General features: G+C 41.6%; 1 protein-coding gene across 1 annotated transcript in view; it reads left to right on the forward strand.

Annotated features, from left to right (window-relative positions):
- AFF2 (ALF transcription elongation factor 2) overlaps window positions 1-14293 on the forward strand; it is a 387822-nt gene that overhangs the window by 6836 nt on the left and 366693 nt on the right. The window contains exon 2 of the mRNA XM_068963139.1: window positions 3857-4109. Coding sequence (XP_068819240.1) covers window positions 3857-4109 — 253 coding nt within the window. The remainder of the gene's footprint in view (window positions 1-3856; window positions 4110-14293) is intronic.

A 14293-nucleotide genomic window follows, 5' to 3' on the forward strand; every position in this document is an offset into this window, starting at 1 on the left:
TGCTCCCATAGGAAATGGACACAGTGCCTGTCTCAAGGAACTCACCTTCTGTTTGGCACTGGACAGTTTCCTGAGGTGGGAGAGGAGCTTCAGAGTGCTAGGCATTGAGACGAGCAACTCCATACCCAGCCTGGATGTAAGGTACAGTGTTAGGTGCAAGTTGCTCAAGGAGGCAATGAGGAAGATGAGTCACAAACATCTGGGCACAATTTTTTGTGTGTCACTGTGCCCTAGGTAGAGCCACTCTAGAAGGAAATGTATAGCCTGAAGATTCCATTTGTCTGCTGGATGAGGGACAGAGCAGTAAAGGACCAAATGTACCTGAGAAATCCGTACCCTGGCCCCATCTTGGCAGAGTAATCCCACCTGTTTCCTTGGAGGCAAGTCCACCAGGTGGTCATCAATTATAGACCTGTGTGAAATCTACAGATGTGCAATATATACGAGTGGCATATATATAACTCTCTAAAGGTCCATCTAGAGCAACACAGAATATAGATCAGCATCATATTCAACATCCATTAGCTTACGGACACATTGTGGAACTTGAAGCAGCTGAAGCTTGAAGTTGATCATCTCCTTGCATTACGATGAATGGAAGCAATTATAGGCGGATTCAATGGCAGTGCCATCATTTATTGGAGTATAATTCCTCTAGCCAATCAGTGCTCTAAGTAACAATAAATTATATTAGGTTTCCAGTGCTACTTGAACATGTAAGGGGCTATGGATCAATGGGTAGCTGATACTGGAAAGGCTTCACCATTCAGTTCTTGTTGAATCTGTAATTAACAAATGAAACTCAACTAATCATTGTAGATTGTTCATCTGACTACATTCTTGTTTTCGAGCACACTGTGTGCTGGAGAACAGGAGTGTGAAGTGCCACTGAGTGTGGGCCTGTGCTATTCCCTGTCGCGGTGCCCAGCAGCAAATGAATGCATCTATCAGTGCATTCGAATGGTGTATTACTGTGATAAAACGCTTCATCCTTGCAGGCTGCTGATTCATCTGGCTTGAACAGTATGTGCTAATCAATGATTGTTTTATATTAAAAGGCAGAGTTTATTTTTGCTACAGATTGGTTGGCAGTTTCCCAAGAAAATATAAGTAAACTGAGGAGTCTTGAAAGTAATGTGTGAAATATATGTGAAACAGGTAGAAATAAACTGCTGGTGGCTTCTGCTAATCAAAATTCTTCCCTGCTCCTCCAAGCACCTGGGGAAGAAAAGAAGCATAAAAGGCTTTACAATCGCACCAAGTTTCGACTTAAAGACACACTTATTGGTAGATTAAGTTCCACTCTATTATTTATTCTCTGTAGTTTCTCTACCTGAAAAATACCTTCATCTTGTAAAATGACATTTACATTAAGCCTGAAATAGTGCTTAGGCTCACTGGAAGTTTCAGAGAAGGGTGGGTGCTGAGACCCACATGCTAGCACAGTGTTTGCAATGCTCATTGCAAATATTAGGGACCACGATGTTCAGTAACTACTTAGCATAATTTTGTTTCACTCAGTTACTATGCACCAGTGATACTCAATTGAGTCTTAGCATTAATACACTCATAATATACAGTGCAGTGCCTCCATATGGTGCATTGGGTAGAAGCATATTAAACATATTACACAAACAGAGCTCAACACCTCACATATTATTGATCAACAGTGCACCAATTAGACAATACAGCAGTCATGAAAATAAACACTGGCATATGTGCTCAAGGTCTAAATGAAAATCAGATGGAGGGAAAAAATGAGAATAGAGAAGGGGGGATAACAGAACAGGATCACATAGGTTAGATTGTTGCAATGAACCCAAAAGCACAGGGTCTTCTGTTGTCTGGAGACAGAGCACTGAAACCAATGTGGTTTATGTGAAATGGGTTATTCAGTAGACCTAGAAAAATCTCTCTTTTTAGGCCAGTACTGCCCAGCAGAAATATGATGGGAGCCACAAACATAATTCACATTCATTTAGTTTCAATTTTCTAGTAGCCACATTTTTATTTTTTTATTTTTTTTATTTTTTATTTTTGGTAGTAATGATAGCTTTATTTATTTATTTATTTTTTATTAGCTTTTTATTTTTTTAATTTTAAAATCTTTAATTATTACATGCGTTCCCAAACATGAACCCCCTTCCCACCTCCCTCCCCATAACATCTCTCTGGGTCATCCCCATGCACCAGCCCCAAGCATGCTGTATCCTGCAACAGACATAGACTGGCGATTCAATTCTTACATGATAGTATACATGTTAGAATGCCATTCTCCCAAATCATCCCACCCTCTCCCTCTCCCTCTGAGTCCAAAAGTCCGTTATACACATCTGTGTCTTTTTTCCTGTCTTGCATAGCCACATTTTTAAAACGTGAGAAGAAACAGGTGAAATTGCTTTTCATAACACTTGATTGAACTCAATGTATGCCAGATATCATGTCAACTTGGAATCCGTTTAAAATTATTAATTCTAAACTTAATGCTATTTTCATACCAAGTCTGAAATCCAGTGTGTATTTCATACTTATAGCACATCTCAGTTCAGACAAGGCATGTTGCCCATGCTCAGCTTGGCTAGGGGCTACCGTGTTCATGCAGTTTTCGATTCGCCATTATAGTTCATCTCCTCCTCCCATACTGTGTGTTCTTCTGGATCAGTGGCTCTTGGAGGACTGTGAGCAGCCCAGTGACTTGCTCAAGGTCATTCAAACTTTAAGTGGCAGAATCACTCTCTGAGGTCTTTCCGCTAGAGGCTCTCCTCCTTGCATCCATCTAGTATGCGTCTCTCCATTTCATTGTTTTTTCTACAAAGGCACATTTATGGATTATTAGTGCATTAATAATGATGATCCATCAAAAGCTATTTTCTAAAACCCTTAAAATAATGACCCTTTGCTCTAACACTTAGCAACTTTTCTAGAATTAGCAAGCATTTTATAGTTAGAGCACAAATGAGGTGGATGAAAGTGGAGCTGATTATACAGAGTGAAGTAAGCCAGAGAGAAAAACACCAATACAGTATACTAACTCATATATATGGAATTTATAAAGATGGTAATGATAACCCTGTATGCAAGACAGCAAAAGAGACACAGATATATTGAACAGTCTTTTGGACTCTGTGGGAGAGGGAGAGGGTGGGATGATTTGGGAGAATGGCATTGAAACATGTATTATATCATATAAGAAACGAATTGCCAGTCTAGGTTTGGTGCAGGATACAGGATGCTTCGGGCTGGTGCACTGGGATGACCCAGAGGGATGGTATGGGGAGGGAGGTGGGAGGGGGGTTCAGGATTGGGAACACGTGTACACCCATGGCAGATTCATGTTGATGTATGGCAAAACCAATACAATATTGTAAAGTAAAAATAATAATAATAATTAAAAAAATAAATTAAAAAATAAAAAGTCAAGTCTTATAGTAGGAAAAAAATTAACTGCTCCTGAATACAGACAGCTTGTCTTCTTTTCTGCTCCTGCCCTTCACTAGCTGAGCGACAGTGTGAACATTGGGCAGTCAGCCCTTCTGGGTCTCAGTGTCTTCATCTGTGAAATGGGAGGTCATAGTGCCCAGCTGGCCTATTTGCCAAGTTTGCTGTAAGTCTCAGATCAGATCAGACTTGTGGCAGTGCTTTGTGAAGTGACAAGTACCATGCAAATGTGGAGGTCTGTTGCTTTTCAAGAGAGAAGCCAAATTTTTAAATCCTGGTGTACACCAGATGCATGCATTTATTTTTTTGTAGGGAGATCAAAGATATATGAATCCACTCACCTACCAAAAAATTACATCACTACTAAGAAGATGAAGCCTTTCTCAACCAGCCCCCACTTTCTCCTCTTCCACCTTAGCACCTAGTGCCAGTCTTTCCTATGCAGGCATTTTGTCAAGGTGTGGACACTTGGATGAAGGCCCAGCTCTAGATACGAAACAAGCCATCAGTGCACACATGCTTTTAAATGGGGTTGAGCTGGTAACCTCAGGTGAGCAGAGGGTCCTCACCTCCACAGCAGGGCACATCTATGCTGATGCCACGTGGAACCTGCTTACTGTGTACGGTGGGGATGTGGAGATGCACTGTGCTGAGACTCAAGCATGGATTACGTACCGATGGGTGAATCCCCTGGAGGAGACGCCAAGGACAGACCTGCCTCTTGTATTGACTCAAGCATTTGTCACAAGATCTCGTAAAAAATGAAAAACCAGAGCTTTCTTTCTTATATTAATTGGCAGGCATGTTGGCTATTACACCTACAGTGGCAGTATTTGCTGTAGAGAATTTTCTCTCTATTCCATGAAGACAGCAGAGTGGAAGAAAAATCTGCCACTCACCACTATCATGGCACCTTAAGTAATAATAAAGATAATGATGATCAGAATGATAGAAATAGGAGCTGTTATTTGATCAACAATAAGAAGTCCTTTAGGTTTCAGTGTGAGATACTAAAATCTTAAATTGCAAGGTATTGTCCATTTTCATTCACTGCTCCTCAGAGAGCCAATGCAAAGTGACAGAAGGATTTTAATAACAATAGCAAGCATACCTAGAATGAATATCCTTAACCAAATTATTATCACAGATGTCATTAACATGTGTCGTGTTTGAAAAGATGAACGTGTTGTTTTAATTCGCTTTTGAAATATCCACAACTGGGTCTCCAGGCAGTTAAATAAAACAGAAACAGTTCATTAGAACAGAAGGAAACTATCCAGATGCATTGGTCACAACTCGCTTGCAAACATTTCTGACAGCAGCCCTCTGTTGAAGGGGAAATTGCCCAAATTGCCAGTTATTATCATTTTTAATAAATAAGCCTTCTATCTCCTACCGCCCTCCTTCTTTCCCTCCCTCTGGCTGCTCAGCAATTGTGTTCAACAAGCATATTTTCAGTGGGACCATTTCTATTACCGAGTGATTGAGCTCTGATTTACACATCAATTACCCACCTTCATGGAGATTTTCATGCTCCCCGAGCTGACATCAATGAAGCATAACTGCGTAAACGCTTTATTTCATACCAGTTTTGGATAACTGAGACTGATAACTAATCATATTGAGAGACAATGTGCTCGAATACAGGAAACAATAAACGCTTCCCTTGGAAATCTCATCTATTCTTTATGAGCTCACCATTCACGTGCTTATCTCACTCATCCATTTCTCTGTGTGCGGCTCTTCCTCTCACTGGGTATCACAAGTGCAATTTGGGTTTGACCCTTGAATCCAAGCATTTGTAAAGACCAAACTCCTTTTCCAGCTTCCTCAAGCAGCAGAAAATCTTGCTGTCTTCCACCTCTGTTGTAGGCCAGTTTTGCCAAACACGGCCAGTCAGAGTGACTGAACTTGGTCGCGTCTTTCATCTCTTGTTTACTCACTTGTGTTTGTCCCATGGGACCTTCTTTAGTGTCACTTGGTTAGTGTGTACTTGAACAAGCTGATGTGTAGACTGGGGACTCTTCTGCTCAAGGCTTGGACCACAGCAGCCTGGTTTTGCCTCTCCACCCCAGGCCAACCTGAGAGTGTGCCCAGGGCACTTTTTTCCTATTGGCTACAATGTGTGTTACCCTGCATGGTGATGATTTTAGAATGGACTTGCCTCCCCTCCTGGCCTTTGAATTTCCTGAAGACTCATACTGTTTCTTTTTTTTTTTTTCTTCTGAGCACCAAACATGGTCTGTGGTGTGATATAGGCACCCAATAAATGTTTGTTGATTAAATAGACAAAGTAATTAATAGCTTTGTCAACATTTGTCACCGAACTTGGGCAGATAAAAATGTTTATCTGTCATTTGTTCATTCATTCAGTCAAATAATATTTATTGAGAGCTGAACACTGAGCATGGCACTTTTCCAAATAAATGGGAAGCAGAAATGCATGATTCCTCTCTGGTGACAGTTTCATTTAGCACCCATGGTTCTCTTAGAGCAGGAAAAGGGAAAAGAAGCCGAGTAGAAAAGTCTAAGGAGAGTTGCGCTGGTATCGAAGTGGGAGAGGTGGGTGTCATGTCCCTGGGGTAAAATAGATCATTTCTAAGGTCTTGATTATTCATATTTACTGTGGTGAGGGCTGTGAACTGACTCAGTAATGCCATCCAGGGGTGTAGGGGTCTGCCAGCACCTCCATAACTGAGTGCCATAAACTGGGAGGCTTAAACCACAGAGATTTTTCTCTCCTGGTTCTGGAAGCTCAGAGTCTGAATTCAAGGCTTGGGCATGGTTGGTTCCCTCCAAGGGCTGAGAGGGAAAAACATGTCCCAGGCCTCTCTCCCAGCTTCTGGTGGTTTACTGGCCACCTGGCATGTTCCTTGGCTTGTAGAAGCGTCACCCCATCTGTCTTCATCTTCCCATGCGGTTCTCTCTCTTTCTCTCTCTGTGTTCATGTTTCCTCTTTGTATAAGGACACCAGTCATGGTGAATGAGTGACCACTCTGCTCCAGTATGACATCTCATGTTTACTCGTTACATCTGCATGATCCTATTTCCAAAGAAGGTCCCATTTGGAGGTCCTGGGGGTTGGCACTCCACTATATGAGCATATGAGCATATGTGTTCCACTATATGAGGGAACACACTTCAACCCAAAATGGGGGGAGAGGCGGTAGCACCTTGGCTGGCACCTCATTGAGATAAGAGGGAGAAGTGTGACCCAGGAGCAAGTCCCAATTAGCTCCATGGGACCAAGTGGGAAAGGAGCCTGGAGTCATGAGGATGCAAACAGTGCCCGCTGGCTCTTTGTCATGGTCGCCATCTCCTGCCCTGGCTGTGTGCTCAGGCTGGAGTTCCATGGGGTGGATGTGCCAGGGAGGGGCAGGGGCCCAAAGAGGAAGCCTTTAGGGGGTGGAATTTGCCTGGGCCGAGTTTAGTGAGTACACATGGATCAAAGGGTTTGGTGAGACATGAAAATGGAGTCCGCTTACGACTGTCAATTGTAAACTGCTTGTTAAGAGCATTAATTTCCTTAGTTTAACAGTAATTAAGAATGCAATTTCTGAGAAAATATTGCTTTAAATTAAGTAGTTATTGAACTTGTCTTGCTCATAGCTAACTGAAAATAAAACACCTTTTAAAAGTGTCATTTATGAGAAGCCAGGTTATATTAAGACTTTGACTTGGAAAAGAATTACTGATATTTAATCGGGATGGAGAGGAAAGACTTCAGGCGGCTTTTTCCTAATTTGAAAGACAGAGTTGTTCTGTGTAGGTTGGCAGCAGAAGCAACAGGTACTGAGCAGGGGACGTGGCCCGTGGGATAGTGCCAGGATCCTCAGAGGCTGGACCAGGGATGATCAGGGGCAGAGTGCCAGGCCGGGCACCCTGCCTGCCACAAGGCAGAATTGAAACCACTAAGAATAATCAAAGCGGGACACCGCCTCCTCTTGCATGGATCCATGGAACCGTTTCTGATTAGGAAAAACGAAAGATCAAGATTTAGATCTTGCAGCTCTTTAAAGCTCAGCATTAGCATCGACTCTGATTCATTCAAAGAGAGAATTAGAAATGAGATAATTTCAAGTTGACACTAAGAAGCACAGGAGGAAGCACTAGATGAATAAAAAGAGGACAATGACAATTCTTACTTCTGATTGTCATTGGGGAACAGGGTAGATGCTGACAAGGGGGAGGAGGGTGAGAATATTCTATCATTTTGATTTTCTCTAGTTTTAATTTTTGAAGCAATTCAAAGAGAAACATATAAATAAATACACTTACTGTGTTCACTCTCAGAATATATATTCCTTGGCTTGTGTTATCCATTCCGGGCCCCTACTTGTCTTCAGGAAGTGTCTTTGAAAGCTTTTGAGTCATGCAATTATGCAGCTCTCGCGGCGTGGCCACAGAGACTGTAAGATACTTGTAAGACATTGGTTTGTGTTACCAATAGGTCAGTGAGCCAGAAGGAGTGATGGTGAAGTCTCGTTTTTAATGGCTGGGTCAGAACTAGAGTTCTTTTTAAATGATTTTCTGTGAAAATGGAAATCAGACACCTAGGCTAAGAAAATATCACAAAAGCAGAAAAGGAATTCCAGCTGCGTAGATATCTATGGTGCAATGGTGTCTTCTTGTACTGTGGTCCCTGAGTGCAGAGGAGGAGGATGCTTGAAGGAAGATTCAAAGGAGATAAGGCACAACCTGGGCTGCTGGTGGAGGAGGGAAAGTACACTTGTTAGGGAGACAGATCTCTCTTTCCAGCAGACAGGGACATTGTCTAAGGACAAAAGAATTTAGTTTTACTAGAAAGATTGCTTTTAACATGCATTTTAACAGACTTCTAGAAAGTTGTTGATATGTTGAGTACAACTGCAGGCAGACCTTTGGGTTGCCAGAGTCATGGTCATTCTATAAAAAAAAGTGGCATTTCCATTAAAATGGAATCCACTCAAAAATGAACATGTTGTGCACTCTTACAATATTGTTGCCAATCATTACCCATCTGAGTATCTACCATGCTCCAAGAGCTCCCTCCAAGCTGAGATTTTCTGCTCAGATCATCTGAAGCAGGGAGTTGAGATTTTTGATGACCCACCTTGATCAACTGTTCTGTGCTGTCCTGTGTATGTGTTAGTCACTTCAGTCATGTCCAGCCCTTTGCCCATGGACTATAGCCCACCAGGCTTCTCTGTCCATGGAATTTCCCAGGCAAGAAAACTGGAGTGGGTTGCCATTTCCTTCCCCAGGGAATCTTCCTGACCTGTGCCTGATCGAACTTGTGTCTTTTGCACTGGCAGGCAGATTCTTTATCACTGTGCCACCTGGGAAGCCTTTTTACCATTCCTAGATATATTCAATTATCTTTGCATCTTGAGTTGGTATATGTTAGAGGTATTGCATCATTTGGGGAGTTTGGTAGGCTAGTCAAAATAATTTTGCCCTAAGCTTAAAGTCAAATACTTTTTAAAAGTGTCTTCCTCACACTATCTATATTTAGCATTGGTTATTTATATATAAGAAGATTTGCTGTGCTCACCTGTAGCATGCTGTCAGTGACTTAGAAGTCATGGACCTTTTCCTTAAGGAGTAAAATGTCTAATGGGACACATAGAGAACCCCAGTTAAATCATTATCAGTGCACAAGATTGAACCTCCTGAATGAGCATGGTGTAACTTAGGACCAGGAATATCCAACAGTAGAATATTATTCAGATACAAAAAAAAGGGGGGGGGATGGAGTATTGATCCATGCTACAACGTGGATGAACCTTGAAAACATTTTGATAAGTGAAAGAAGTCAGGCACAAAAGCCTACATCATGTGAATGAAATATCCAGGAAAAGCAAATTCATTCAGAGAGAAAGGAAATGAGTGGTTGCTTTGGGCTGGCCTGGAAGGGAGGATTCAGGGTGGGGAGTAATGCCTAAAAGGTACATGGCTGCTTTGGGGCATCAGACAAATATTCTAAAATTGTATCATGGTGATAGTTGTGAAATGTTATGAATATACTGAAAACCACTGGTTGTATAGTTGAAATGGGTGAATTGAATGGTTTGTGAATTATGTCTCAATAGAGTTGTTATAATAATGTTTAAAACTAGGTGGGGAGTAGAAGAGAAGGAGAGTAGGTGAGACAAAAATAAAACATTAGGGGTGGTTCTTGAATTATCTACCCGACCCCACTGGAGGATGATTTGACAAACCTCTAGGGTGAACTGAATCCAGTTCGTCTTTCAGAAGTAGAGGAACTGGGGTCTCCTCAAGGTGCCAGAATTCAGGGGACATGCAGGACTTCTGGAAGCACAGATTTAAGGGAACTCTCAGAATGAGCACTGGCCCACTTCCCTAAGACCTAAAGAAATTGGTGCGACTGGGTGGGCAGCTAGATGTGGAGAGTAAATGTCTCATGTGTTTTCTGTCCTTTCATTCCTATCTTGATTTTTTTTTTTCTTTTTAATGAGAACCATTGTCTGTGAGGAAGAGGGTCCATTTGCTGAAGAGAGTGGTTGTATGTTTGGTTGTATGTATGTAACATTAGAGGTTCTACCAATATTAGAAACCCTTTTTCAAGGTCATGTTCATATCTCCAGATCCAAGGTTCTCTTGTGTTTTTCCCTATATGTGCAAAATAATGATAGCCTGTTTTTAGCTTTTTAGACTAGTTTGGAAATAGCACTTCACATTGAAATGCTCATGGATATTAGCAGATACAATGAGAATTTAACTCGAAGTTGATTTTGAATGTATCAAATGGCAGAGGTTTTCTTTTTAATTAATTAATTTATTTTAATTGGAGGCTAATTGCTTTACAATATTGTGGTGGCTTTTACCATACTTCAACATAAATCAGCCACAGGTATACATATGTCCCCCCATCCTGAACTCCCCTCACACTCCCCTCTCTACCCTGTCCCTCTGGGTTGTTCCAGAGCCCTAGCTTTGGTTGCCCTGCTTCATGCATTGAACTTGCTCTGGTCATCTGTTTTACATATGGTAATATACAGGTTTCAGTGCTATTCTCTCAAATCATCCCACCCCTGCCTTCTCCCACATAGTCCAAAAGTCTGTTCTTTACATCTGTGTCACATTTGCTGCCTTGCATATAGGATCATCATTACCACCTTTCTAAATTCCATATGAGTGCGTTAATATACCATATTGGTTTTTCTCTTTCTGATTTAATTCACTCTGTATAATAGGCTCCAATTTCATGCACCTCATTAAAACTGACTCAAATGTGTTCTTTTTTATGGCTGAGTAATATTCCATTGTGTATATGTACCACAATTTCCTTGTCCATTCATCTGCCGATGGACATCTAGGTTGCTTCCATTTCCGAGCTATTGTAAACAGTGCTGCGATGAACATTGGGGTACATGTGTCTCTTTCACTTCTGGTTTCCTTAGTGTGTATGCCCAGCAGTGGGATTGCTGGGTTGTGTGGCAGTGCTATTCCCAGTTTTTTAAGGAATCTCCACACTGTTCTCCATAGTGGCTGAACCAGTTCGCATTCTCACCAACAGTGTAAGAGGGTTCCCTTTTCTCCACACCCTCTCCAGCATTTATTGTTTGTAAACTTTTTGATGGCAGCCATTCTGACCAGTGCAAGATGATACCTCATTGTGGTTTTGATTTGCATTTCTCTAATAATGAGTGATTTTTTTTTTAAACTGAGAGAAGCTGTATAGACATTAGATCAGTGTTAAATTCAAAATAGGGCTAGATATTTAAAAAAATGTGAGATGGTTGGATGGCATCACTGACTTGATGGACATGAGTTCGCATAAACTCTGGGAGTTGGTGATAGATAGGGAAGCCTGGTGTGCTGCAGTCCATGGGGTCGCAAAGAGTTGGACATGACTGAGTGACTGAACTTGGAAATGGATTGAAAAAAAAAGTGCCACTTGGAATTCTGGAACATGCAGTGAACATAAATATCTACACATTTTATAGGAGGCAGAAATTCATTCAGGAGAACCACAAAGAGTGAGTTATAGCTTATGTTTTTCCCTTGGGTGAATTAAATATGTATTTTTATGCTTTTACAAAGACATTAGCCAAAATAAAGGTGTTTTAGTGCCAGCTGGATTAGAAAACAAGTGAGACTGAGTTATTTACCTCTATGTACATTGTTACTACTGTTAATCCTATGTTAGCAGTATAAACAACCTTGTTTTTAAATACCAGTTTTTTCCCAACTAGCTTTGTAAAATAACCAAATTAGGTAAGCAATGATGATTAAACTTCATGAAATATACAAACCAAATGGGCTTAAACTGGTTTTTACTCTCAACTTGCTCAGCTTCTTCCCACAGATGTAGTTAATTTTTACAATCCCTTTAGGCTCTGTACATTTTGGTATAAGGAAACTAATGGCTTTTCTATACTCACTTGCATCCCAATTAAACTCCTAAAGTTTTTCCTACTGGCAATTTCCAATAAAATACCATCCTAAGGAAAGTTGACCAACAGTGTAAATGGGACTAATATTTATTCTTGAGGGTGATGCAAACATGGAGTCAGAAGGACAAACCTTGGGGTATTAGGAAGAGGGCTAGTTTGGGAATCAGAAAACCTGAGTTCTACCTCACAGTTCTGCTACAGACATCCTGTGAGGCCCATTGCCTTTCTGAGCTCAATTTCTTCATCTGGAAAATGAAGAGACAAGAACAAGATGATGGTGACAGCCGAGTCTGCATTGTCAGCCTGGGTGTCCTACTGCTGTGAGCTAATGAAGACAGCAGAATTGAGCTTCCTCCATCTCAGTGAAGCTATTTACATGTGTCCTAGGTTTTAGCTCCCCACAAATGCACCTGTGGCTTCTAATGATGAAAGTAGGAATTGCCTGAGTCCAAGATCTGCTTTAAGGGTGAGTATAGGAGAATATCTGAGAGAAGGAGAAGATATCACTTGAATTTAAAGATGGAAGAGACACGGATTGGCATCTTCCTTTGCCACTCCCCTGATGAGGCCTTGGGCTGGCTCCATTCCCATCCAGAGGGTCATATATCCCTCTTGTGTTAGGAGGGCAGGTTCTCTGTAACTGGAGGCCAGGGAGACCAATGGGTGGATGAAACCAGAGCTAATATAAAAGATCCATTCTAGAGAGTAACATCTCATCACTGCCTTGTGTTGGAATGAGTAACAGAGTACAGTTGGCCTTTGAACAAGGCGAGCTAAGGGGCACCAACCCTTTGTATCTGCAGTCCCTTTCTATTTGTGATTCTGTATCGGTAGATTAAGCCAACCTTGGGTTCAACCACCTGTGGATTGTGTGGTACTTTACTATTTACTATTGAAAAAATCCGCATGTAACTCGACCCATGCAGCTCCAACCAGTGTAGTTCAAGGTCTTGGTGACTTAAATGTATTTAGTTGAATGGAGCTTGTTCTTTTTTCTGTCCTTTCTGTGTCAGCTAGTAGAGATGTCAATGAAGCAGGGACTCCAAAAACATAGGCTGTACGGAGAAAAAACTAAGGCCTTTGTTCAGTGAAGAGTAAACTGAGGTGGCTTTTTTTTATTAGCATGTTTAAATTGAGATATAGTTGATTTACAATATTATATTTTTTTCAGATGTTAAACATGACAGGCTCAAAATTTTATAGATCATACTCCGTTTAGAGTTATTATTAAATATTGGCTATAGTCTCTGTGCTCTATAAAAGATCCTTTTAGCTTGTCTATTTTACGTATAGTAGTTTGTATCTTTTGGTCCCACTCCCTGATTTGGCCCTCCCCCTGGACTTTGAGTGTTCAGTGTCACCATAATGTGCCAAATTCCCTTCTATCCTGTAGGAAACAGTTGGAAGAACATTCTTCCTTGCTAAGAGTGTAGAGGCCTCAAGTTGTGCTTTGGGGCCCAACTTCCTAATGTGAAAGTGAGTTTTCACACTGAGAGGCCTAGTTCACTCTGTCTTCATCAGTGTGAGGAAAGTTGAATTGTTCAAACCAATAACATGGGGATGAATTCTGATTTCTGGCTTGAGCATGTCTTCGTGGGCCGTGGAGCACCTCCCCCCCCAACTTTTTTTCATGGGAAGACAAGCCTAGGCATGTAACAGGGCATCAGATCTTCAAGGGACAGACATTGGCTTTCCTGTGGTCTCTGTGGGGCTCACAGGTTCAAACACAACCTCCCAGAATCTGAAGAACTTTAATTGAGTAGATAAAGAGGTCCTCGTGATTATAAACTGCAGTAGGTGCAACAAGAGGCTAAATACATAGCTGGGGTTTTAATTAGCTGGTGCTTCAAATTAGTCATTTTGGTTTCAGTCAGAAATCAGTGACGTTCTGCACTGTGAAAGCCTCATCACCATATAGTTCGTTCCTCATTATACCTCGTTGGGTGAAGCTTTCGGTGCAATGCCGTGCTGAGTGAGAAAGGAAAAAATTGGAGAGAATTGGTTGCCTCCCAGGAGCAGCAACTCTATGGAGATGAAATTCACTCTCCCCAGAGATATGAGAATTAACTGTTCTTTGTTGTATGTGTTAAAAAATGCAGCAGGCAGTTTGCTCGCCACAGATAACACCCATGCGCATGCTCAATCTACTATTCAGATTTCTCGTCTGGAATCTGGTAGCTTAATGAACTGATGCAAAATGCAGCCGAGAGCCTCCTAACGCATCCAGCCTGGGTTGAAAGCACCAAATGCTCTGAGTGCTGGCCGCTGAAAGGGTTGTCATGCATGTTGAAGCATATGTCCTTTCTTTCCTTCGGGATTTTAATTATCTTGGCCCTCAGAGCCGGAGAGAGGTAGTTTGCAAAGCCAAGAGACTGAAGTCCTTCCGTGCTTCTTGTGGGAGACTGAAATGTGATCCCCGGGCCTGTCATTCTGGGCTGTCAGGTGCATGGAATGGA

Source organism: Capricornis sumatraensis, chromosome X (assembly GCF_032405125.1).
Source record: "Capricornis sumatraensis isolate serow.1 chromosome X, serow.2, whole genome shotgun sequence".
Taxonomy (NCBI): domain Eukaryota; kingdom Metazoa; phylum Chordata; class Mammalia; order Artiodactyla; family Bovidae; genus Capricornis; species Capricornis sumatraensis.